Here is a 25,388-nt window from a genome sequence, read left to right as displayed (position 1 = left end):
AATCTCAATCTATCCACTTTGGTGCAAAAACTTTTCTTCAAAGTTACTTATATTACATACTCATGTACTCATAATCGTGAGCGTACTCACTATATAGATATTTTTAAAATACAGGAAAGCAGTCATTGTTTAGTCAAACAGGAGGGGTAAGACACTTAAGAATTTGCTTTTTTCCCATTGAATTTAAAGGCTTCAGCTTTAAAATGTTTTTGTCAAAGTAATGTGAAATTTTATTGAGCCTGTTGTAAGGTTGTTGCAGTAAGAGTCAGATATCTTCATAACTGATAGTATAAAATGGGAGGGATGAATAGCAGACAAGCTGCTGTTGAGACCATGGATGAGACTGTGTGCCTGCTCACACTTCAAGTTTAAGGTGTGATGCTTTGGTAGGGTGACCAATAACATTGTTAGTATAGTGTGCATCTGTTTTTAACCCTCACATTGCTTTAAAATCAGCTAGTAAACGTGTATCGTTGACATTAAATATTTATGCAGGAATGCTGTGCTGCATGTGTTGCGTCACAGTAATTGCAAAGCAGGAATTGTGTCTTGTGGCTTCATTTTTCTGGCTTGGGACAGTGTGATTTGCCGTTCAGTCTTGCACAGGAAGATATCTTGGAACTTACTGTACCTGTGGCCTCTATCTCAGCCTTCGCAGGATTTAAGCTTTAAATTCAACTAACAGTTATGTTGGTGACAAAAGCCATACTGGTGGTGGCAGCAATAGCAGAGTTCATCATTGTACCATAGTACTTCAAGAGGTACAGATGGTGTTTTTGAGATGGGTACTGTGTAATCGCAGGCTAACTTCTGTACAGTGTATGCTGGCTTTGCTTAGAAGATTTCTGGGAGTTTTATTATGATATCTTAGTGGGTGGTGGCATTTGAAGAACAAAAGAATGCAATCCTTCTGTCCAGCAGAGCTTTGGTAATTACTCCTCCACACACTTGAGCTTAAATCACTGAGCCCAGTGTTTTCCATTTGACCTGGCAGAAGCCTGCAAAGGGTATGCACAGAAAGCTTGCTGAAAATTTCTTGAAAACAAGTGAGGGTGTAAACATGTAACCTTTTGCTGGCTTGCAAAATTGAATCAGTTACTACCCCTCAGCTGCTTGCGCTGCCTAGTCCTCTTGCCACCATGTCGCCACTGGTGGTACACACTGGTGGTTTGTGTGAGCCTTCTTTAGCTAGCTGGAGCTGAGTGATGTGCCTGTTAAGGCAGCTATTACTTAACCCCTTCAGCTGATGTGTGGGCTGGTCCCCAGCCTCTGGTGGGGAACCTGGGCAGGTGGCTTGAGATGGTGTGCTTCATTTGGGAAAGGATGTGCACCTATCTTTTCACTGGTGTTGGATCTCTGCATATGAGTGTGTATGTACGGTTACTTTTAGAGAGGGTTGGGGCTTTTTTTAGTGTATGTTTAGCTGTGTGGGTCTTTTCTCCCTCTAGATAATGGTTCAGTTAGGCCATGTGCTTTGTCTCTTTTCCACACTCTTTTCTGTCCCTAGTCCCTCGATACACAGAAATGCTGTGCTAAACTGAAGAGCCCTCCCTCTGAGAGCTTTAATTCTGCTTCTGTGGCCCTAAGAAAGCAGGTTGATGCTGTTTGTTGCTTTGCTTTTTGTTCTTATCTGATTCCCATTGCTAGTTGGCAGCACAGCGTGGTGACTCTGTGTTGCCATAGCTGCTGCGTGATGGTCCTCTGTAAACTGACCTCAGCCTTAGACTAGTTTAATAATCAGTTATTTTGCAGGTTCCAGTAGGTTCAATATTTAACAAAGGACATGATTTTACCTCACCCTTTTTCTTGCTGTGCTAACTGGTGAGGGAGGGGGAAAAGGCGGCCATTAATTTTAACAATAGTTTTAATGATGCACTTCTAGTAGCTGGCAACTGTGATGCAACGATTTTTTTTTTTTAATACAGTCTTTATAGGGTGTTATATGTACCAAAACAACTGATGTTGGCTTATCTATTGAAATATACTCTCTGGCCTTGTTGCAGTCTTGGCAACCTTAAACAAACACAGGGTGATTTGCAATTTGTAGCTGTTTAAAAGAGATGGCTAAAGATTGTGAAGTGGTGTGTAAGCTTTTAGCAGTGAGTGCAATTTAACTATTGGGACAAATTAACTTGAGGTATAGTAAGTCTGCAGTTAGCTGGAGGCTTTAAAGAGGATTGAGCTGGAGCATATGTTTTTTGGGGGGAGTTGGGTGGTTTTTTTCTTCTGGTAAAGGGGTCTTTCATGAAAGTAAAGCCTCATACTGTGGCAGCAGAGTAGGTAATTTTAAGATGGGTTTTCTGTAGTTTGAAAAATTTTGAGGCATGGCTGTAGCATTGTGCAGGAGAAGGAATAGTGCGGCACCCGCTCTCATCAGGCTGAGCAGCGCGTGGTCCCCAGGGGCTGCAGTGCTGCTCCGGGACCCTGGGCTGGGTGCGCGCACCCGGGCTCTGTGCTGTGTCACTGTGCCAGGTCCTGCACACCCAGCGCAGCCTTCCAGTGCCGAGCTGAGTAGGCATGTTTTGTTTTTTTTTTTTTCTTTTTGACTCTGATAACAGCAAGGGTGTTTCAGAAAGAGGGTTGCTTACTTTGGGTCCTTGGCAGGAGACAGGTTTATCCTCTGGGGAGTGGAGAGTTTAATGGGAGATGCATTTGTGTTGGATGTGTAACACTCTCCTCTCTCTGTAGTTGCTGTATTTATTCTTAAACGACTAACTCCAGGCAGCACAAATGAGTCGAACTTCTTGTGTATATTTGTCAAAATGTCCTAATGGCCAAGAAGCTGCTTACAGGAAGGTTCTCCCTGAGCTGGCTGCAGTCAGCTATATAGCCATAGGGAACAGACTTTTTTTTCCTTCTTACTTTTAGGGTGCCTCTGATGGTTTCTTACTGACTTTTAGCTTTCTAGACTAGGAAAAGACAGCCTGTTTAGCTTAGGGAGCTCTCTACAGTACTCTTGGGGTTCAAGGAAGGAATGTGGGGGGACTTGGGGCTCCTCATGCAGGCTTTGCGCAGATCCCGCTTTCCCTGGTGAGCAAAACTCCCCATCCCCAGCATGGTGACTGTGGGAAGTTCAAAGGACTTCGTTAACAGTTCCTGCAGAAGGCAGAGCAGCTCTGCACAATGCTGTGCCCCTTCTCTGCTCTCTGTGGCTTTTTGTTTTGGAAAAGGATGAATAAAATACACTGTTGCAAATGGGAAGGGAAGTAGGCTGGCTGGGTGGGAGAAATTTAATGCTAATTTTAAAAAGACTGGTAATAAATATGTATACTTGTGACAGCTCAGTGGCAGTACACAAATAAATAGTGTGCTCTGAATGGTACGGCTGAAAAGTTAATGTCTTAGAGGGTGTTATCTGACCACCCATGCATTGTCACAGGGCATTAAAAACCCCAAACTTCCAGATGTTTGAAGCTGCAGTTGTTGGTGGCACTCTGCTACTACTAATGCCTCAGTCATCGCTCTGACTGCGCTACTGTTGAAATGTGCCTGTGATAGATTTAACTGTGATTTATCTCCCCTCCATCTCCCTCAGTGGTAGGAGATGAGGGTTTTAGCTTTCAGGATGAAGGCCATGGTTGCAGCACTAGGTGGTAGAGGCATCCTCAGCAAATGCCTGAAGGTTTTGGCAAGCAGAGGGCTGTGTGCTTGCTCCAGAGCTGCTCTCCAGGCTTTGTCGTGAACTGTGCTTCGCGTCTGCCCAGCCTGAGGCAAACTCCAACACCTCTGCACAGCCCTGCTTGGTCTGTGTGGGGAGAGCTGCTTCTGTTGCCTTAGTAAAGTCTGTTGCTGTTCAGAGTATGTATATAGCACATGTGTGTGTCTATATACGTGTATATGAAGTGGGCAGGATGGTTGCATCTAGAGCTTTTAGCCCCTCCTTCGTCTCATTTTGTGGTACCTAAAGTTAGAAGGTGGTTAGTAGGTTAGTACTTTGCTGCTGTAGCTGGTGAACAGGGAGGAAGAGACTCCTTCCACGCAGGAGCTGTCTCCTGTGGGGCTCTGAGTATTTGACACATTGACATACAGGCTTTGGAGTGCTCTGAGTTGCTCTTCCGGTGTTAATGGGACCGTTCTTATTCTTTATCAGTGTGTATCCTGGCTAGAGTTTGTTAGCAGAAATATGTTTAACTAACAAGCCAGGATGGATACCTATGGAAGTGTGTTCAAAATTAAACCACCTACATAACTGCAATTAAGAATGAAATCCTATAGGTTTCCCATTCCTCCCACCTACATCTTCTAGTTTGAATGGAATGTATCAGAAGACACTTTCTGAGGAAAAATTCATGTGCAATTTAGAAGGAAGCTTTGAGGTGTTTCTGTTCTTGGAGGCAACAAACTGACGTTTACAAAATGAGTGACAGGAGAAGGTACAAGTAAATTTTCTCATTCATATGCTTGCCTAAGCCATTGCTTCCCAAGCTTTGGGTTGTGTCCTGGCACACGGAGGGCAGGGGAGCGAGATGTGTTTTGGAGGGAGTGCCTTTTCCTGCAGCAGTTCCCGATGCTGCAGCGTGTGCTGAAGGCAGTGCTCTGTCCTAGGTGGAGTTGCCCACCAGCAGCTCTCACAGCTGCTTTACCACCGGGCTGAACCCAGGGTCCCCAGTCTGTCCTGCTACAGCAGGGCAATGCCTGCTGCCAAGGCAAATGGTATTGAGAACTGTAAACCACCAGGATGGCTGCTTGGAGAGGCCAGGGCAGCAGAAGTGATGGTCCCTCTCCTGTGCTTGGGTTTGCACGCTGCCACTCGGGGTTCAGCGCAGGGCTCCTGCTGAAGTATATGTTACGCCCCAGCATACAGACATACAAGTGTTGAGCTGTGCATCTATTATAGATTGATCAGGATTTATTTTATTAAAGGTGCCTGTGAATGGGCAGGAACCTTGTTTTGGAAGGTGTGCTCAGCATCTTAAATGAGAAGCAAAATGCAGAAGGCTCCTACATCTCCTGTGGACCTGTTGTCACTCCTCTGGGCTGCTGGAAACAGGTGGCCCAGGATGTTTTGTGAAAGGGGGGTACTGGTTGTGTGTCATGGTTGGGTTTCACAGGTATGACTAGAATGTAAACACCACCTTTGGAATAATAATGTGCTCCACAGGTTTTCTCAGTATTTACATTCAAAATAGTCCCTTCAGTATCTATACAAAAGAAAAAAGGGATTCCGCGCCCCCCCCCAAGATAAAAGAGGAACTTTGGAAAAAGAGTAACTAAAACTGTGGAGGTTCCTGAAAGGTGTCACAATTTATCTACAGTTGCTGCTGTTATGTCTTTGCAGGATGAGTCAGTTGGTTATTTGCAGCAGCCACAGAGCTTTACAAGAACCATGTGTGTCAAGTGCAGCATGGCTGAAGCACTGCGTGCTGGAAGGGTTTGCTGTTGGAGCTGCCTGCGTGAGCACTGAGAGAGTATCTGTGTGTTATCTGCACTGCAGTGCTCCAACAGCTGCCATACTGAAAACTGTTCCTCTTCCACAGTAGCGAGGGCAGTTACTGTACTGCTATTTCCCTCTCCAGGAGAAAGCTTTATGCTGACGTGAACCTGTTGTGTGAAAGTAGGTTTCAATAGAAATGCTAAAACCTCTTTGTTATCCATCTGAAGTTGCTTTGGGTTTCCTGGAAGCAGGGGTTGAACTAATGACCTGTTTCCATCAAAATGCAACAGGAACTTGAAACGCTGCTTTCTGTTTAAGTCTGTCATTGCCTTTCCAGCATCCTTCTCCTTAACATTGCCCTCTAAGCTCTCTTGTTTGCTTGCTCAAGCAAGCATTGTGTGGTCTGCTAATTCAAAACATGTTTGTCAGGCCAGCAAAAAAAAGTCCTGTCATGTTGTTGTGGTGAAATAAAACATCCTGAACAAAATTATGGGGTGTTAATGTCCCACAGCATGAGAAGCGCTTAACTAGAAGCCCGTTATAGCAGTGTTATAAAGGGTAGGGCTAGAGAGGTAGCACAGGAACCCGGCAAAAGAGTGTGCTGCTCCTCTAGGAAGGAGAAGGCTCTTGGCTTGTGCGTGATGGAAAAGGAAAGTGAAGGAGGAACTCTGTATCTCCTTGTTCTGCTCCCATAAGAATTTTCCTCCTCCATAAACCAAGCCTTTCTCTGTGGACTTGTCTGGAAGAGTAGAAGTTCAGAGCAGGGTTAACCAGGGCCTACTGGGAACAAAGCTACAAGGAGGGAGGCTGTGAAAAAGAAGCCAGTTTCCTCTTCTCAGAGTCAAGGCATTCAAGGCTCTTGGAAGGCTCCCAGAAGGCAAAGAAGAAATGGAAACCAATCTCATTCTAGACTGCCTTGCATACAGGGGATTTTTATAATTAAAGGATGTTGCTCTCCACTACCATTGTTGTTTGCCTCTGTGAACTTTAATTTTACTTTGAACCAGTGCTGACTTCATATGTGCTGGAGCTGCGATAGAGAAGTGATCTTAACTATTTATGAGCTTACCTTCAGATGAATGGATACCGTTCTCTGGAGTTTTTTCCCCCTCTTTTTCCCCCACCTCTATACTTTTTCACTTTACTGTTCCCTGCTGCGTGGACTGAGCTATTGATGGGTAGTGTTTCTTGTATGAAGTGTGGCATTCAGACCTCTTCTACAAGGACTGAGTTGCCATCTAAGCTCCAGTCCTTCTGATAACTGTTAAAGTAAGCTTGTCATGTGTTAAGCTTAGCCTTGTTCTTTTCCATGTTTTTTAATACATGGGCAAGCATAAAAACACGTGATTTCTACTTACTAGACTTCTATTTAGGCTTTGCTCTACTTCTGTCTTCCCACTGTAGTTTCAGCTGGTCTGTTTGGCTGGTCTTTTTTATCTTGCACGATGATAAGAAGACTAGGCAGCCAGCCAGCTGCTGTTGAACTATAATAGAGCCAGTGGTATGTACAAAATTTGATTACTGCTCTCAACACCGGAGTGAATAAAAGAGAGCACATATTCCAGTCAGAGAGCTGCTAAATAAATGGCCTGTTGAATTCAGTAGTAGTAGGAATAAGACCATCTTCTTCTCCTAATGAATGAAGTGGTTTATGGGTAGAAAGTGTGCTAGTGTGTTGAATTCTTGAGTTTATTTAAAAAAAGCAAAGAAACTTCTTTTGCCGCCTTTGAAGATTACTTTCCCCAAGAGCTTCCATTTCTCTTTTGCTTACTAGCTCTTGTGGTTAATGCGTGGATTTCACACCCAGTACTTCAGATTTTGGCAGAGGCCATAGCTTCACTTTTTAAAATTTAGCTTAAAAAAAATATTCCTGCCATCCTAAAGCTAACTTCTTTGCAGATGGGTTCTGACACAAAACTAATGTATGTTAATAATTCTATCTCCATTTAGGCAAGAGATGCACTATGATTAAATTAAAACCAAACAAATAAACCCCCTTTATTAAGTTAATAAATATTCTCAGTGTATATTCTTACTGAACTGTTCAATTTTCAAAGTAAAACTTGCTGTTAGATAAAAGCAGTTTCTCTCATGTACATGATGTAGTTGCTGGTGGCAGGCAGAGCTTGAGAGCTGAGGTTCTCTGGAAGATCTCTGGTGAATGAGTGGTTTCCCTCAGCCCCTCTAATGAAGTTTGAGACTGACGGAGGCTCAGAGAGACTCGTGTTTCTCCTAACCGCTCTCATTGACCACACACCTTTTCTTTGTTGAGGAATGGGAAATCCAGAAGTGTTGTAACAAACTAGCTAACTCCTGAAACTTGTACCTATCCTTCAGTCTTGGCAGGTGTCTGCTGGAGAGAGTCTTAATTTGTTTGTGTATGGGCCTTATCTTGGAGTGGCAGGGACCAAGGTGAGATGAGGTATTGGATCAACAGGGGAGTGCTATTAGGGAATGCAGACCAGTCTCATCAAGACCTGAAAAAAGGGAGTTCAGGTGCTGTTGGTAAGACTTGTGGTGTATGTGTGTGGCTGCCCGCTAACTGTCATCGTATGCTTGGTAGAGTTGGCAATGACTTTTTGTTTTGTGCTTGTGAAGTGCTTGGCATAGTAAGGTTTATATTTGTATTTGCTATGGCAAAATACATCATTGTTTGTTTCTAAAATAGGAATCCTAGCTTTAAAACGTCATTACCTTTGCACCTTGCTCTTGTTTGCATGGTCCACAGAAATGTTTGGATACAAATGTCTGCTTTAGCCTCCTGAATGTATGGTTGTCTTCATTCGTGGAAATTAAACTTCTTTTGTTCCTTTTGTGTGCGTCTTTCAGGCTTCAGCTTTGAGGAATCCTTAAAACTGGAAGAACCCCCCCAATCCACAAAACAAAATAAGACCAGCTCCTTCCCCCAATGAAATTTGAAGAAAAATCTTATCTTGATTCCCACCCCCCCTCCAGTGTCTGTCTGGTATGTGACACAGTAAACTGTCCCAACTGAATATTAATGAAGAGATGAGAGCTGTATTTAGAACAGTTGTCTGATAGCATAATACAGAGAGACAGACAAATCAAATAGCATGTGTCTTTCTGCTTTTGAAACCAATTCTCTTGTGTACAGCTCCTCTACGGTCATAGTGCCTGTACATCTGTGTTATAGTTAATCTCCTCTTGCATTACTTTTTTCTGACTATTGGAAATCTGTACAGTTCAATATCCTAAAGCGTGTAATCTGGAATTGCATGTCTTTCATAACTACAGAATTCGGAGTCCTCTCAATTTGATTATAAAGTTGGCAACGGGATGTTGAAGGTCAGGGAATTGGATTCGCCTTCTGTATCGGTGGTAAACACAGTTTAAAGGCCCACTTGTAAAATAACTCTGATGCTATCATAGCCTTACATTATTAATCTTCTGCTTTATGGGCTGTGGTCTGTCTTGTTTGGAATTACTGCACGATGGAAATGGCATGCCTAATCAGAGCTTGTAATTTTTGACATGGAGGTTTATTTGTAGAACTTCCTTTTTATGCTGAAATCTTGTGTTAAAATTTTCTTGTGCTCTTTTGAATGGTCGTTAAAAGATGCGAATGCTCACTTTGCAGAGTTGTTCTGGTTTCACATTCTATTGAATGTGTGGAAAAAGTGTTATGGTAATACTGCAAGCTTTTTGCAAAGTAAATGCTAAATATATGTAGGATTTTTAAAATGAGTAGGGAATTTGTCCAGAGAGGTTGATTTGAACAGAAAACGAAAATTGCCACCTTATTTCCTGTTTTCTGTATGTAGAATTTAACCTGCTGGTGCTTTGAAAGCTGGAGTGTCCTTCTGTTTTCATAAGGAGTAGCACAGCAGCTTATTCATCTGTTTTTAAAGAGGAAAAAAAACCCACCTCAATTAGCTTGAAGTCTGTTACTTGTTTACATGCAGCCTTTTAAAAGGTTTGTTTCCTGAATGGTTTTGTCAGTCACTGTGTGGCTGAATGTGTCGAACCCTCTGAGGAAAAGCGGTGCTTCCCTCCCCCTCGAATCCCGGCATGCAGTTCTTGCGTGGGTACTAGCGTGTACTTCCTCTGCATCTTCACTTTCCTGTTTTTCAAAGAGTGAGCTTGATCATGAGTATTCAAACAGCCCAAAAAGTTGTGTGGAAAAAGTACAAGGTTGCTGTGCCTCAGGATACCGACAGGCAGACCTCTTACCCTCTGCCGGGTGAGTGCATGCTTACCTATGCTTTCAAGGCTGGGGTGGATGAAAGGATCCAGCCATGTGGGTCTGTTTTTATCTTCTACACCTGATGCAAGCTGCTTTTCTTAACTTTGTTCAAGTTTACTGACTCTAACAGGAGCAGGTTGTGGAAGGCATGGCAGGAAACAGTCCAGGGAAAGGCTGTTTTCTGTGGCACTGCTCCATTGCAAATGCTGTGTGAGCCCTGGCTGCATCACACCTGCAGCCGCAAGATCCTCTTCGTAACTAATGCTTGTGTCATGGGCTTCCCTTTCACCTATAACGTTGTCTTTTTCATGGCGTTAGTTTTATTGCTGTTCTGTCTGATTGAAAGTCTTAATGCCCCCAATTTTCTTAAATTATGCATTAAGTTACAGTGATTCCAGTCTTTAGTTGTGGTTTGATTCTCTACAGTTCTGCTTACTGTGTCTTCTGGGACTTTTGAATGTACATACTTATAGCAGTGCCTTCACCCCTCACAGTTTTGGTTTTTTTCCACTTTGATGGTATCTCTTGGGAGCAATATTTCCTGTAATTTGGAAAAGAATATGTTGGGGAGGGGTGCTTTGGTGGAGAAAAAATTGGGGATGTTTCTCTTTCCTTTTCTTTCTGCCATCCTTTCCTACCCATCCCAATTGAAATTTCATGGATTGACTATTCTATTGTTTTGTGACCAGGGCCAAATAATATAGAGCGGCATGGAAAAGGCAGTTTGAGGATTCCTAGTACCTGTGAATCTGCTGCTTATGTACAGTAATTGACAGATGGGGGCCGATTATTTTGTGAATTGGTGTCAGAACTTCGTGGATGCAGAACCTGCTGATCAATAGAGAATTTGGTCCATTTGACTTGATTTTTTGGTGTGGTTTTTTGGTACAAAGCTGGAGTCTGAATATGGGTTTTTAGAAAGAGAAACAAAAATTCTCTTAAGATGTAGCAGCGTAATGGCTAACTTTAGAATAAATGATGGGCTGGGACTCTGATCTCATGGATGTTTGCTTCTAGAACAATGAGGTGGATTTGGATATATGCCAGTTTAGTTGAGAGCAGAAACTTTTCCTTTAAGGCCCAGTCTGAACTCTGTTAAAACTGACAAAACTGTCAAGAAAAGTCAGTAATGTGAGTGGAGTTGCTTTTGACTGATTCTGGAGACCTCACTAAATTACAGGTTGGAGAGATCTCGTGTTCTTCAAAATCTGCATGTATTCAACCTGCTAATGAGGTACAGCTGCAGTTGATCACACTTGGAAAGTTAGAAATAGGAGAAAATCAGTTTGCTTGGTTTTTTAACCTTGGCCATCATTCAGGGAAAATGTTTATTCTGTCTCTGTATCGGTGTGGGTTTTTTAGGACAATTTCTTGGATTTTTTTTTCCTTTATTCTTTTATTGTTGTATTTTTAGAAGAGCAGAAACTTGGGGTGTTATAATGAGTCATGCAATTAACTGATGAAAACTAGTTGTGAAACCTCTAAAAAGTTCATCTATGGGATAATGGAGGAGGGGTCAATCTCTTTGAGGTTTTCTGTCTGTTGTTCAGGTGTTTTTAATATATAAGTGCCAGTGTGTGCACACAGATAATATTTGGTGATGTTTGTGTGTCTATGGATGATTTCTCTGATGGTGCCTGCCCTAACTGGGCCTAGGCTAAGGTGTAAATCTCCTGGTTGAGTAGCAGCTACTCAGTTGCTCAGGTGCTTTATATGATTGAGCAGAGAGTGCTTACTGACTGTTTCTTAAGGCCTGTTTAACTCCCCATGAGCTGAGAGCCCTCTGTTTTTTAGAAGCATGTATATCATGGCTGGTATATTGCAATTATAATTTTTCTTAATCAAGCAGCAGGATTTTTCCAGGAAATCTCTTGCATTATAACGTTCCTTACTCTCCATAAAGTGTAGGACTAGATTTGCTTTCCAGGAGGGTGACAGTCTCAAATTCACTGTCACCTGCTCATTCTTTTTCTTTTTCTTTTTTTTTTTTTTTTTTTTTTTTTAAATACTGTGTATTTGGAGGCTGTGAGGCACTTGTGGCTTCGGATATTTCTTAGAAGGGCTTGTGTTGGAAATGCACAGAAAAGAGGAGAGCAAAAAATCTGAAAAAAGGTAGAAGGTGAGAGGCATGGAAGGGAAAGCAAGAGAAAGAAAAACTGAAAGTAAAAGAAATTAAATCTGAGGGGGGAAAAAAGCCTTTCTCTGAGAGGACAGAATTTTCAGTGATGCGGTACTGGAAATATTGAAGCAGGAAAAAACAGGTGGAAAAGTTGGGAGGGGTATGTGTGTGTGTAATTGTTTCTTCTTCACGTCCTTTGCTTTTCACACAAATCCAGAATGTAAATAACAGGGAGAGGTTTAGGAAGCACCTTGCATGCAGCTCTCTGGCTAGAAGGTTTAGGGGTGATTCTTGGCCTGAGAAGGTTGCGATGTCGGCAGAGGTGCAGCTTTGGTTTTGTTGGTCCACTGCTTGTTGTGAGAATTGGTGGGGGCTGGAGGAAGGGAGGTTGAAGCTCATATCTGATAAAGTATGTGAATGTAAATTAGTTAGTTTTTAGGTGAAACCAAAATGGGTAAGGCTCTTCTGTCTTCTGAAACCTAAACAACATGAGCATGTTTAGTCAGATTGGTTTATGGCCTAAAACATACTAAACAATAGTTTAGCTCGTCTAGTGGGATGTCCTTCTTTATAAATGTCTAATCTCTCTTAACTTTTTAAGCTCTCAAGTCAGTGATAGGTGCTGGGAGTGTGGTGGCACTGGTAGGCTGCATGGTGCCTAACTGGAACCAAAACTGGCTCTTTATCTGGGAGGGAAAAAAAGAAGGGATCGCGTGCTTTCTTCACCTGTTCAAACAAATGGGCTCTTTTCTTCATTGCTGTTCCATGTCATGGGAGATAATTTATATTCTTCCAGGAAAACTTCTGAAAGTGTTCCAGGAAAACTATTGGGCCATTTTGTACTTGTATTTATATATACATACTCTACTGGTGTAGCAGTATTTGATGTGATTAATTTTTTTAATTTTTTTTTTCCTACCTCAGTTGCCTCATTACCCAGATGGATGTCACCCTGTGATTTGAGGGGAGGCTACTTACCTTATATTAAGGAGGTAGAAGATGCCAGTTCTGTGAAACCTTCTGAAAGGAGTTGCTCTGTGGCACTGTTTCCATAAAATGTCAACTCTTGAAGCCAATAAAGCACTCTGCGGTAATTGAATAATCTGTGTTAGCATCTTAGCAATATTCTAGTACATACTATTTTTTTTCATACAGTTGTCAACAGAAGCAAAAGAGTTCAATTTACATTTTATCGTGTGAGCTAATTGTTGTGCAGCCCTCACCCTAGTGATTAAAAGGAGTGTTGGGGTTTTTTTTAATAGCAGTAGGAAATAATGGCAATGACATGACTGAGGCATTTTGCAAACTGATAGTTTGAGATAGTGTCTTCTGAAACTATGCATTTAGCTTCTGTTACCATTTGGGTCTCCCTTCTTGCTCCAATAGCCTCCCTTTGGAAATCCCAGGAGCACTAGCCTACAAATGAAAAGCTTCCTTTCAGGTGGGAAGGAATTTATCTATGTTCCCACAAGATATATGCACTGATAGCAGCTTGAAATTAATCATGAGACCACAAGCTGTTACAATAGTAACAATATTTACTGCATTGTTGATGTTACTGTAAGCCCTGGATTGGTTAGTTTGCTTGGTAGAGCTGTGCTGGACCTCAAATCTGTTTGATTTGAAACTGCTCTGACTTTAAACACATGAAAATGGTCTATTTCCTTTTTGGTAGCAGGTGATGAAGGATGTGTTCTGAAATACAGCATGGTTGTAGATGAAATGCGTAGGAACAGATTACCTAGTAATTACATCATATAATGTAGTTGCCTTTTGGGTCTTCACGTGAACTTATTTTAAAGGTTCTGAAGGACTTTTTTTTTTTTTTAAACTCTTCCTATGTATATTAAACTATTACATGCACATGTATACTGAGAAAGTGGAAAATATTTTTAGTACCGTCCCTTTTGTAAACTGTAGGGGAGTGTTTTGTTGCTGGATGCAGGCTGTGCCCCTCTGCATTGTGTCGGATGGAGTGGTGCCTGTGACTCACTTCTGCCGTATGGAGAAACCTTGTTCCCTCTGGCTGGGGAATAATCTGTCGCTGGTTCACTTTTATGTTTTCACTGAAATGTTCTGACCCTTAACTGGAGGTCTCCATATGCTTCCTGCCCTCCGCCCTGATGAATAGGGCAGGAATTGGCCGCAGTACAGTCTGCTATGTGACCTAATTTGTGTGGCGTCTGGGTGGAGTGTGCTCTAATCTTCACTAAGCGAGCGGCTGAGAAAGCGAATTGCAATAATTCCCTGGCTGATCCTTCCAGTGGGTAAAAACTGTGCTTGTGCTGCAGGGGAAGGAGATGCCTTGTACTCTGACACTTATTACGTGCTGAGATTAATTTCTGTCTAAGCGTTGAGAAAAGCAGCGAACAAGCGGTTCAAGGGTTCTCTGTGGAAATTCGGAAATGTGGTGGCTGACTTCTGTACTGAGCAGGGTGACAGTCAATAGCTTTCCCCTTGTGTCTGCCCATATCAAACCTGGCACGCAGCAGTGTGCACTGACAGCGTTCTGTAATATTTGACAGCTAAAAGAGCATTTAGTATCACTTGTGCAGATGGAAGCAGGATGGTTGTATCAGTCTCGCTAAATTTCCCTACAGTGTGGATTTTGTACTGCAGTTGTGAAATATCTCCTCTTTATTGGGATAAAATATTGTTCAGGCTTGCTTAACTGTTCTGGATCTGATTAACTTGAAATTAGGGCCTGAGATATACTAACTTACAGTATATAGATGCTATGTTCAGTTGTATGCCTAGGATGCAAAGAGAACTGGGCAGATACTGGAACCATGAGCATGTCAGAGATCACGTATTTCCCATTGTTCTGGTAAACTGGCTAGAAGGAGGAGTGCATCAAGTTTTTTAGCAATGAGGCTAACTTCCTAAAGAAATAGTGTGTGGTGACCAGGCAGGTCCTGTCCTTGCTTGTTCCCTCTTGTGGTGGTGCCTGGTTCCAGCCCAGCGCTTTTGTGGGGTTGTCCCTGGGCTGTTCCCTGACACCAAGGCTTCGTTCAGGACTGCTTGCCCTGGGTTGAAAGAGAGCATCCTGCTGGGCTTCCTGAGCAGGTGAAGTAGACCCTTTAATATCACTTCTTTTTCTCTCAGCTATACTTTTCCCCTGCTAGAATTGTACAGCTCAATCATTTTAAGCTTCAGATTATTTTAAAAGGTTCTTAGCTGGTTTAATATCCTGTAACACGAAATATTTTTAAAGCAATTCATAAAATGCTCTGTGTAGACCATTGAAATTAACTTCTGCTCCCAGCTCAGCTATAGTAAAATCAATATTTACTTGGCTTGTGTGACCTAAGTCTTTTTATATGTAAGGAAAACATTTATTTCCACTGCTGCTTTTAAGGTAGCAAAGAGATAGTAAAGTCGATACTTTCTGGAAGTAGAACAATAGATCCCCTCTAAAGCTACTTTCTCGTATATACAGTCTGTATACAGATTTTTGTCAAATTTGTCAGGCACACCCCTTTTTAGAAAGTTGGTTGCTATTTCTCCACTTCTAATGCAAAAGCAAATAAATAAGATTATGACCTTTTAAATTGCTGAAATAAATACAAACTTGGAATTGAATATTTGAAAACTAATCTGTATAACTAAATAGCATCTGTTTTCTCTGATTTTCTATAATGTAGGTCTTGCATTATATTTTTTGACAGAGTAATTTGTTACTAATTCTTGTTGTAGTTTTGCCTTCAGTGAGTAAGGTTTAAGCTTCAGCTTGCTGGTGACAATTTGAGATTGAAGGTTTTATGCTGGGATTCTTAGCACTGTGTAAAATGAAGGCAGAAAATGCTGTCACCTGATGTCTCGCCATCATTCCTGTATCTGTTGCCACGAAATCTCATGCGAGCATTCCTTATCTAATCTACAAGCAGTAACTCCAGTAGCTTAAAAAAAAGGTTCCGAGTGTGGTTTATACAGGTAAGTTTCTTGTGGGGACATGCCTCAACCTTTTGTTTAGTAATCTTGAATGCATGTAGAGTCTCCCACAATGATCAAGCTCATTTCTCAGTTTAATAAAAATAAGAGAAAATGTTGTTGAACTCCAGTGTCAAATGATGACTTACTGATAGTGCACTTTGCTGTAGTAAGTAAGTAGTAAATGTGCTGGGCAGTTAAATGAAAGCAAGTATTTAATCCTTTTTGTTTGACTTGTGGACAGAACAGATTAAACAAAAGTTAATGTTAGCAGCAAGAGTTGCAAGTGCTAATACCTAGACAGGATTAAACCAATTGCAGGATACCTCTTGTGTTTTTAGTTAATTCTGATGTAGTTTCATTCCTGTCTTTAATATAGTCAAGTGGTATATTCTGGAAAATAATCAAACAGCTTGTTATTCCCCCTTCAATGCACAGTGCCAGCCTTCTATTGGAAGTGCTTTTGGTTTTGAGTAATTTATCAGTGACTAAGGGGAAAAAAAGTGCTTGTTTTAACCAAGTAATTTTATTGGTTTTGCAATAGAAACAGAAACCAAGATATTGCTGACAATGCAAGATATGTTATCCTTTCGAGATATTTCATTTTGGCAATGGGTTAGTATCAGAAAACAGTGCTGTTTCATTCATTGTTAGAATTAAATGATTTATGAGTGATAGTGTGCAATACTATAATACACTTTTCATGTATGTAGAGCATCCATCTTATTTCTCTGGTTTGGGGTTTTTTTATGTATTTGGTGGTTTGGTTTTTGTGGGTGTTTTATTATTTTTTACAGCAATAAAAATAGCTTCAAGAGTTTGCCCTCAGGAGTTGAGCTGGAATTATTTTATGGCCATGTAAACTAGTTTGCTATCTTATCTGACCCTCTTCCCTGAGCTAAGGGGAAAGATTTTCCTGTATGAATTGTAGTAGATGTGCCTTATTGCAGTTAATATTGTCTTTGATTCTGCAAAACAGGTTTGCTGTTCAACCCATGTGGTGGGTTGACTTTTGTGGCTGCCAGATGCCCACCCAGCTGCTCCCTCATTCCCCCCTCCACTGGACAGGGGGAGAAAATAAGATGGAAGAGCTCATGGGTTGAGATAAGGACAGGGATATCGCTCACCAATTTCGATCGTGGGCAAAGCAGACTTGACTGGGGGAAAATTAATTTAATTTTTTGACAATTAGAATAGGATGGTGAGAAACAAAGATAAAAACTAAAACACCTTCTCCCTACCTCTCCCCTTCTTCCCAGGCTCAACTTCACTCCTTCGTTCCCAAATCCTTGCCCTCCTCCCCCAATGGGAATGAAAAAGCCTGCTTGTTTAAATTATATCTTCAAATAGAATTGTTTTTTTCTTTGTGAGGAAAGCTGGCTTTTCTTGGCAGACACGTGCAGTCAACCCTCAGCAAGAGCATGAGCTTAAAAACCTATGGTGCAAAAATTTCCAGAGGGTAAAAACGGACTCTTGGTCTGAAACAAACTTAAGTATATCTGAAAATAATTCAAAACATGATTTAGCAAATATGCTAATGCTTTTGGGAGTAAGGTTTGGCTGACAGTGTTTCCTCGTACCTTCCCTTAATGGTGTGTGACTCTAAACCCAACACAAACAAAACCTATGTTGAGGCAAGCAGACTTGCATTAAATATTTGCAGCATCTTGGAAATGGTCCTGGTCAGCTACTAAGCAAATGCAATGTTCTGCTGCTCTGTGTGTAAACACTGCTCTTGTTTTTAATGGCATCAACTGAAGTAGCCCACAGGAGCAGTAAGACTGGTTTACAGCCAGCATAAGCAGAAGTAGTGGATGTTTTCTAGCCCCTTTTGCTGAAGTCCTGGCATGGCATTCCTTATTCCTGCATGCTGCCCTGTCTCCCATCCCCCCTCTGCAGCACACACAAAACTGCATGCCTTAAAAATGTCACTTTCTGGAGTGATAGAGGGTGAGTCAGGTCATGGTGGCAAAACCTATGTGTTCTAATAGCATTGTCCTAGTGAATATCCTTGGACATTACACACAGCAGAGTCATCACAGGTAAATAATTAGCTATTGTTTTGACAGTGTTAAGATGCTCTTTATCTATAGGAGCTCCTATTTATAGGAGACTATTTGGCTAGCCTGAAGATACTCACTTCTAGCCATTTGAAAAATAAAACCAAAACCCACCAAAACCAAACAACAGGACCAAACATATCTGAGTGTGTACACAAATTATCAGTGTCTGGAGGGATTAAGAAAAAGAAGTGTTCTTCCATCAGTTTAGTAGTTTAGCATGCAGTCCTGCCACAGCTGCTGCTCCCAGTTCAACTAAAAATTGGATGTGGCACTATGAATAAATCTGTAGCCATCTTATTTTTTCATAGTGTAGTCTGTGGGAGCAGAGCAAAGTTGATGCTAGAGTTGGTAGAAGTTCCTGTAAAATGGCTCAGCCAGCCAGTAAAGCAACAGGTGTTGTGGGAAATGCTTTACTGGCTTAGCAGTAGCTCTTGAAGACCTTTGAGGCAACTAGATCATCTCTGACTTGTTTTATTATCAACTGCTTTGCAGTGAAAGAGTGTGCTCCCATGTCTAATAAATTATGGAAGCTTTTTTCTTGTTCCTCTGTCTTTGTATATTCATTCTCCTGTCATGTTCTCATGCCAGCATAAGTGAATTATTGAGCCTTAACCTTTCCAAGAAACAAACCAACTGTGCAGCTGAGGAAGAGTTAAAACAAAGTTCCGAAATGGTAACTTACGTTGTCAAAGAAATACTTTTTGGGGGAAAGCTCCCTGGTAAAGGTAAGTGATGTGGTGTGTGTTTTTAACTTCACACAAGTATGATGTTGTTAAGTGTGTTTTTTGTGTGCGACCTTCATCTTTCCTCCTTTTCTGTTATGCTTAAATACCTCTTTGAAGTTCTTTGATAAGTATCTTCCATTTCTCAGCCTCTTGTTTCATCTGCTTCTTCCTGATGTTACTATAATATGACACTTCTGTATTTATCTCTTAACTCTTAAGACTTTGTTTCTTAACCGATACCTGCTTTCTGTCTCCATCTTTTCCCCTCCCCAAATCCCTTTCTGCTGTCCCGTGGTTTGGAGATTGACATGATCCAGATGATGAACATGTGTCATAGGGTTGGAGATGATATGAGAAATACAAACATACTTGTTTCATCCTTGCTCACTCTTAATCTTTTGTAAATCATCTTCTTCTTCCAAGAATGAGTGTCCTCACATACTGCTTTCTTGTATGGCTTTTTCCACTCTGCTAAAGGTAGAAAATAAAAGGTAGAAATTCATTCTTTTCTGGAAGATATCTGGGTTTTTTCCATAATGTTCATGTCCAGGAGGTGCAGGTAGTACAGCTTGGCAGCTGGAGTTCTGGCTCACCTACTAATGTTCCCTTACTGAGCCCAAATTACATTCTGCATCTGAAGGGTGAAAAGGCTGGTAGTCACCCTTCGTTGCTGTTCCTTTTTGCAGCCATGTAAAGACTTGAGGAATAATAGTGAAGTGTTGTGACATAAATAGAAAGAGTGGAACAATGTGACTCTGATTATAGACAAGACTAAAGCTTCTGAGCTTTTATTTGTTTAGTTTTTGGCAAGTTGTTGGTTTGTTTTTTTATTGTATACTTATCTCTGCAGGAATGGAGACAAGCCTCTTGCATGTGGACGGTTGTAATTAAATGCACCAAAATTCAAACTAGCATAATAGGTTGCCAAGTCAGCTCTTAGTCATGCCGGTTCTTTTGAAAGCAAAAATCTTCACATATATTCCTTTTTCTAGCCTCCTTAGAAGTCCTCTCTTTGACACTCTGGTGATTCTTCCTTTACGCTCTTTCCTTTCCCTCAGTTTTCACTTGTCAGCTACAAAATTTGGGGATTCTGTTTCTGAATAAACAGAAGTCTGCAAAAGTCGTCTTGTGAAGCCAGTCATGCCAGTTCATAGTTAGACTGAAAAGGTGCTGCAGGATAAGGCCAGGAAGCCATATTCTGGTCCCTGCTGCCTTAAAAAGCACTTCCAGAGCCCTTGTTAGCTGGGCGGAGTAACATTGAGTGGGATGATGGCAATATTTGGTAGAATAACTGTATAAAAAAGGGAAGACTGTGTAGCTTCTGGCTGCTTGAGTTACCCTTCAAATGTGAATTTTCATTTCCAAACTGATTGGACAGTGATAATGTTGAGCAAGTAGCAGGTGGGTAGGTGACTGTGACATTGAAAATGCATTTAGTCCTGCTACACCAGCTTGCAGACATGCGTGCAGTTGCAGGAATTCTTTCCTTGCCACTTTAATGTGGTAGGCTTCGTGAATACTTGGGTTTTGTAAATGCCTCTACTTCTGCCACAGGCTGGTCGTATGTGTCAGTGGTGGACCATCTGAAATCTGAACAGTATATTGCAGCTTGCTCTGTAATGCGTCAGGCAGCAGTGTGTGTGAGTTCATATGCGCTTCCATACATTGTTACTACTGTTTCCCTTTCCTTCCTCCTTTGCAGCTTAAGAAGTTTTATTTCCTTTTTTGTGCTGCTGCTTTGGTTGTGTGCTCAGGTTAACAAAATACTCTAACTTTTAAAGAGTAGCCTTAATATAGCAGTAGTGTGGAAAATCAGAAGTGGTAGGTGACATCAAATTAAATTAGAGATCTTCAGATATGAAGATCTAATCCGTATTATGTAAGTTAAACTTCTTATGTCACTGTGTTGTGGATGAAAATGTTTGTGGTGTTTCTTAAAAAAAGCTGAGTGTTTTTTTGATTCAGTTTTTGGGACTGTTGTCCAAAGGAATAAACAGCTGTAGAAAAATCTTGGAATAGCTGTTTAATATTAAGCTGTTTAAGGTTTGCAACTGTATTCATATTATAATGGTTTAAGATGATATGTTAAATTGGAGCAACTTTAAAGACCTATGTAGGTGGGAAATGGAATCTGACTAAATTGCAGGCATGATAACAATTTTAAGTGTCACAAGTATTTGGCAACTACAAAGCAGCCAAACGCTAGCTGACTTTTTGAACATCTCATGTGTCTCATCTTCCTCTCTGCTTGTCTTTGAAGGCAAAAATACTAATTATCCCCAGCCAGTTTAATCACCTAATTTTTGCCCAATGTTTACATCGGTGTATTACTGCAAATTCACATTACTGTGAGCTTGAGTAGGATTAAGAGAAAATGCCTGCCAATGAGCTAAAGAAGTCACAGAGTATTTCAGATTTGTTGTGCTGCCCTTCTGAGTTTAGTAGGGGGGAGAAACGTTGGTGAAAGGCTGATTCAAGGCTAATATATACTCAGTCAAGGTTCTCTGACCTCTTACCCTGCAGTAAGACCATATGGAGAATGACCAGAGCTGCTACAAGTCTCCTTTATATATATCTTTTTTTTTTTTTTTAGATCAAGATGGCAGTGTGTGGTGCTCTTAGAATTGATCAGGTGGTAACTCAGAGTGCATCTGCAAATTAAAAAGTGAAATGTCACAGCTGCTAGCAAAATTTATTAATGGTATTGCTTTTAGTTTCGCCTTGTGTAGTGCAGATAAGACCGGCAGAAGTACTGAAGTTACTTGTGATAGTTAAGAATGCAGAAAGTTGAAAGGAAACTTTTTTTTCTTTTACATTTGTAGAAGAGGATCTAAAATTGAGTTAAAAGTACTTTCTAGATGCATTCCCCACTTTCTCCCCACACCTAGTTTGTAGTATTCAAAACTAAAGGTTCAAAGGCAAGCAATGTGAGGACTACAGTGTCTTTAGGAGATTATCTGTGATTTTATTTTGTAGTTGTATTTCATCCTGTTCATACTACTTGCTCTTTTTGTGATGGTAATGTTATATTAAGGTTTCAGAAATAATAATCTTCCTTTTGTTACTTCTGTTAGGGTGTTACTTCTATTTGCATAACCTGAAGAGTGTGAAATGTATTGCTGGGTTTTTTTACTACTGAGCTTTGTAGTTTACCATAAGTTAAGTGCATCATTTTATTGAGACTTTGAAATTTTAAATTCTTGTAAATGTGTATGAAGTTAATTTGTTGTAGTAGCTTTCTCACTCGGAAAAGTGCAAATACATGTTAAATAGAAAGCAAGTTTCTTTTAACCCCATTTGGGGAACCACATAAGAGTTTTGCTTTTCTTTGACAAAGAGCCAGTCTTTCTGTGTGCTTCTGGGATTGCATCCCTGCCTTATCCCCATGTCCTTTCTCTCCCTCATTTGACCCTTTACCTCTGAGCAATTACACATTAATCCAGACCCTTTGCAACCTGCTCAAATGTGTTGGAGCAATTGGGCTTTGCTTCACCAGAGTTGGCTGGTACTTGGGAGTGTTTTTATAGGCAGGTCTGAAGAAACTAATGTGTGGCTGGCTCATGGGAGAGCTGGGGATGTGCAGATAAGGTGTTAACAGCCAGCCTCAGACTGGGATGTCATGCTGATCCCTGCCTTTAAGCACAGTTCTTGTTCTAGCTGTGTTTCTATCAATGTATTTCTTTTGGGAGATTTGGGAAATACTTGTTCAGTACTAATTGTTTATAGTAAGAAACACTATGTGATGCTACTTGCAAATAATTTTTCTTTCTGGGGTGGGGTGAGGGTGGGGGTGTGGAAAGCCTAAGAAGACATTTCCCCTTGCATTATGTGACCTAGCAATGGTGATTGTGTCCTGGCTTTTTGTGGGGTGGGGGTTAAGTGCTGATCTTACTTTTAATCCAGTATGACACTGGAAAGGCGTAAGGATATTTATTGATTAAAATATCTCAGACCAAATGCTCTGAGTTTCAAGATAAACCTTTGAATTGAGGAAATGATCACTTTGTATTGCATCAAATGCTTTTGTCTGCTACAGAGGTTGTACTTTGTATTTTGCTTTTGCTCTGCTGTATAGCCTCCCTTTCTTACTGGCAGAAAGAGTTGATCTGCCATGTAGTTAATACTCTTTTCCTCAAAATAAGTGAATTAAGCCAGCAAAAGCTCTTCTTTGACACAGCTTTGGCCATGCCAGAGGAGGTTTTGTTATTAGTGATGTCCATGTTCATTTTTCATATACCAAGCCAATGTGGTTGTGCCAGCAAACATCAATAGTGTATGACTGTGTTTAGATGCTGACTTATGCCCATTGGTGGTAAAAACTTTTTTCAGACTAAACCTCACACTGTTTCTTCTTGTGTTGCAATCTTGTTTTCATTTTAGAGGTCATTCAAAGATGCAAAGGCCTTCTATATAAGGGGAAATCCCTAAGCATTTGAGTTTAAAACATTGCTATCTAGTTAAGTCAAAGTTGCATCACAGGTCTGGTTTTAAAAGGTCTTGAACACTGTTACCGAACTAGTCTCTGAATATGTTCTGTGTTGGCTGTTTCAACATTGAAATTGGTCGATAAACTGGTTTATGCTACATATATCTCTTCAGCCTGGGTGCTTGGATTCACAGCTTCTGTTGGATTTAGCAGTGGTTGCTCAGGGGAGCAGGTTACCATAAGGAGGGCTATGCTAGGTTTAGCCTAGTGTGGTAGCTGTGGTGGTGTCCACAGCTAGATACCATATGCTTATACGTCTTCCATAAGACCTTCATTAGGTGATCTTTCTTTTTGTATAGCCAGTTCCTAGGAAGGTAAAGGTGATGTGTCTGTTCCAGATTTTACATGCCCTCGCAAAACCATTTGATGTGTTAAAGTGACAGTACTCAAACCCCACATTTGCACAAGTTCCATCACAGTCCTCTTAAAAGTTGGTCATTAAATAACAAAAGCACGGGGATTGGAAAGTGTACATGTAATCCTTTGCCTAAGCAATTGGCTGCTGAAATCCCTTGGCTCAGGTTCTGTGAAAGGCTTGACAGGCTTTGAACTTTGGTTGCACTACTTTTGACTGCTCTGTTCCGGTATCTTCTCCAGTTTCGGTCACGAGATTTCTGTACTGAAGTGGGAGGTCTTCTGTGGGCTCACACTGGTGGTGATCAGTGGCTTGCTTGATTGCATAAATACCTATTTTAATACATTCCAGATATTTATCCTGCAATTGTCAAATGGAATTTATGTACTTTCAGAAAAATTAATCAGGGAGGGGGTTCAACTTTGGGGCCTAATTAATGACTAAGCCAGAGAAGGAAACAGGAGTTTAGGATATAGGATTAGCAGTGCCTTGACCTACTGCTGTTCTGATCAAATGACAGAAGAAAATTCTTACGTTTGCCAGAAGCCATAAGAAGGGACCATTCATAACACTTTACTCCAATTTCTCTTTTATTCTTTCCTCATTAAGGTGTCTCACCAAATACAAGAATTGGGTAAGACACCTTTATGACTGTGTTTCTTCTTGCCTCTACAGAAAGAATAGTAATTTCTTCATGGACAGTGTGTTCAAAGCTTTGCTTAGCATCATGTTTTTCTGCACAAAGGTTCCCCCTTCCCCAGTGGTGCAGTATTTCTTTTCCTTGCCCAGCAAAGGAATGTGACTGGGAAATGAAATATTCAATTTCTCAAGAAATGGTCTTGCCTTTTGCTTAATCTTTCTCACTAGGGCTGGGTGACAGTACGAATCACTTAGCATACTTTGGGTAGGTCATGTGAAGCTAAGAGCAGGTTAAGTTATGGTGATTGTTTCTGTAGAGAGCTTGCTGGAGTATTTTAGGGTTAGAAATTAGAGTATTTGGTATGGTTTGCGCTAACAAATATTTTTGGTTTAAATTCTTTGGTCATCCTATTCATTCTTTTTGCTTCCTTCTCCTTTATGTTTAGAGCACCACTGTACCTTGTGAATTTTAGGGGCTTCCTTTAAACCTTCTACATTTCAGGTTTCATCTTGGTAATTACAAAGGTTAATAGGCTGAAGTAAATAATTTCCAGGCATCAGGGTGACTGATCCTTGACAAAATAATGGAACAGCTAATGAAGCTCAGACTTAGCCTGTCTGGAAACAAAATAAACAATTTATGCTTTTTTCAACTTTATTTGCCTATTTTATTTCTGTAAAGGCTGGGCTCAACATTGTTGCTGGGATCAGTATGCAACAGTTGGAGTTGAGAAATACTTTGTATTTGGGCTTACCCCCCCCCCCCCCGTCTTCCATGGATTGCCTGTCCAGGGATTTGTAAGGGTAACATGACTTGGTGTGAGTCTTGGTTGTGAAGAATTACAATGTGTTAGTCTGTGGTTATAAACTGGCCCCAGAAGAGTGTAGAAGCTTTCCAGTACATAGTCTGTGAAGTGAAATTGTGTTAGTGAGCAGCTTTTCAACAAGTGACTTGTTGAGCTTTAGATGCTGGCAAGTTTGTGAAACAGGAGCTTGCTTCCTTTCTCTTTCATTCCTTTTCTTTACCATGAGCATGCTGCATGTTCTTGGATGTGCTTCCTTCTACTCAGTGCTGGTGAGGCCACACCTGGAGTACTTGGTCCTGGAGTACTCGATCCAGTTCTGGGCTCCCCAGTACAGGAGAGACATGAACATACTGGAGTGAGGGCCATTAAGATGATTATGGGACTGGAGCATCTCTCCTATGAGGAAAGGCTGAGAGAGCTGGGACTGTTCAGCCTGGAGAAGAGAAGGATCAGATTCAGGGGGATGCTACCAAAAGTTATAAATACTTGAAGGGAGGGTGCAAAGAGGATAGAGCCAGGCTCTCCTGAGCAGTGCCCAGTGAAAGGACAAGAGGCAATGGGAACAAACTGAAACAGAGGAAACTCCATTTCTACTTAAAACACTGGCACAGGTTGCTCGGAGAGGTTGTGGAGTCTCTGTCCTTGCAGGTGTTCAAAATCTGACTGGACATGGCCCTGGGCAACCTG

General features: G+C 41.1%; 1 protein-coding gene across 2 annotated transcripts in view; it reads left to right on the top strand.

Annotated features, from left to right (window-relative positions):
- The window catches only part of UTRN (utrophin), a 391,603-nt gene that overhangs the window by 26,423 nt on the left and 339,792 nt on the right, over positions 1-25,388 (top strand). Inside the window, exon 1 of one of the 2 annotated variants that reach the window (XM_052784809.1) lies at positions 9,467-9,575. The exons of the other annotated variant lie outside the window; for it this stretch is intronic. Within the exon in view, the coding sequence (XP_052640769.1) occupies positions 9,482-9,575 (94 nt within the window). The 5' untranslated portion in view covers positions 9,467-9,481. Of the gene's footprint in view, positions 1-9,466; positions 9,576-25,388 lie in introns of those variants that run through there. 2 annotated transcript variants of the gene reach the window in all.

This window comes from Harpia harpyja, chromosome 4, assembly GCF_026419915.1.
Source record: "Harpia harpyja isolate bHarHar1 chromosome 4, bHarHar1 primary haplotype, whole genome shotgun sequence".
Taxonomy (NCBI): domain Eukaryota; kingdom Metazoa; phylum Chordata; class Aves; order Accipitriformes; family Accipitridae; genus Harpia; species Harpia harpyja.
Note: the sequence above shows the minus strand (reverse complement) of the source record. Positions and strands in the feature narration are given on the sequence as shown.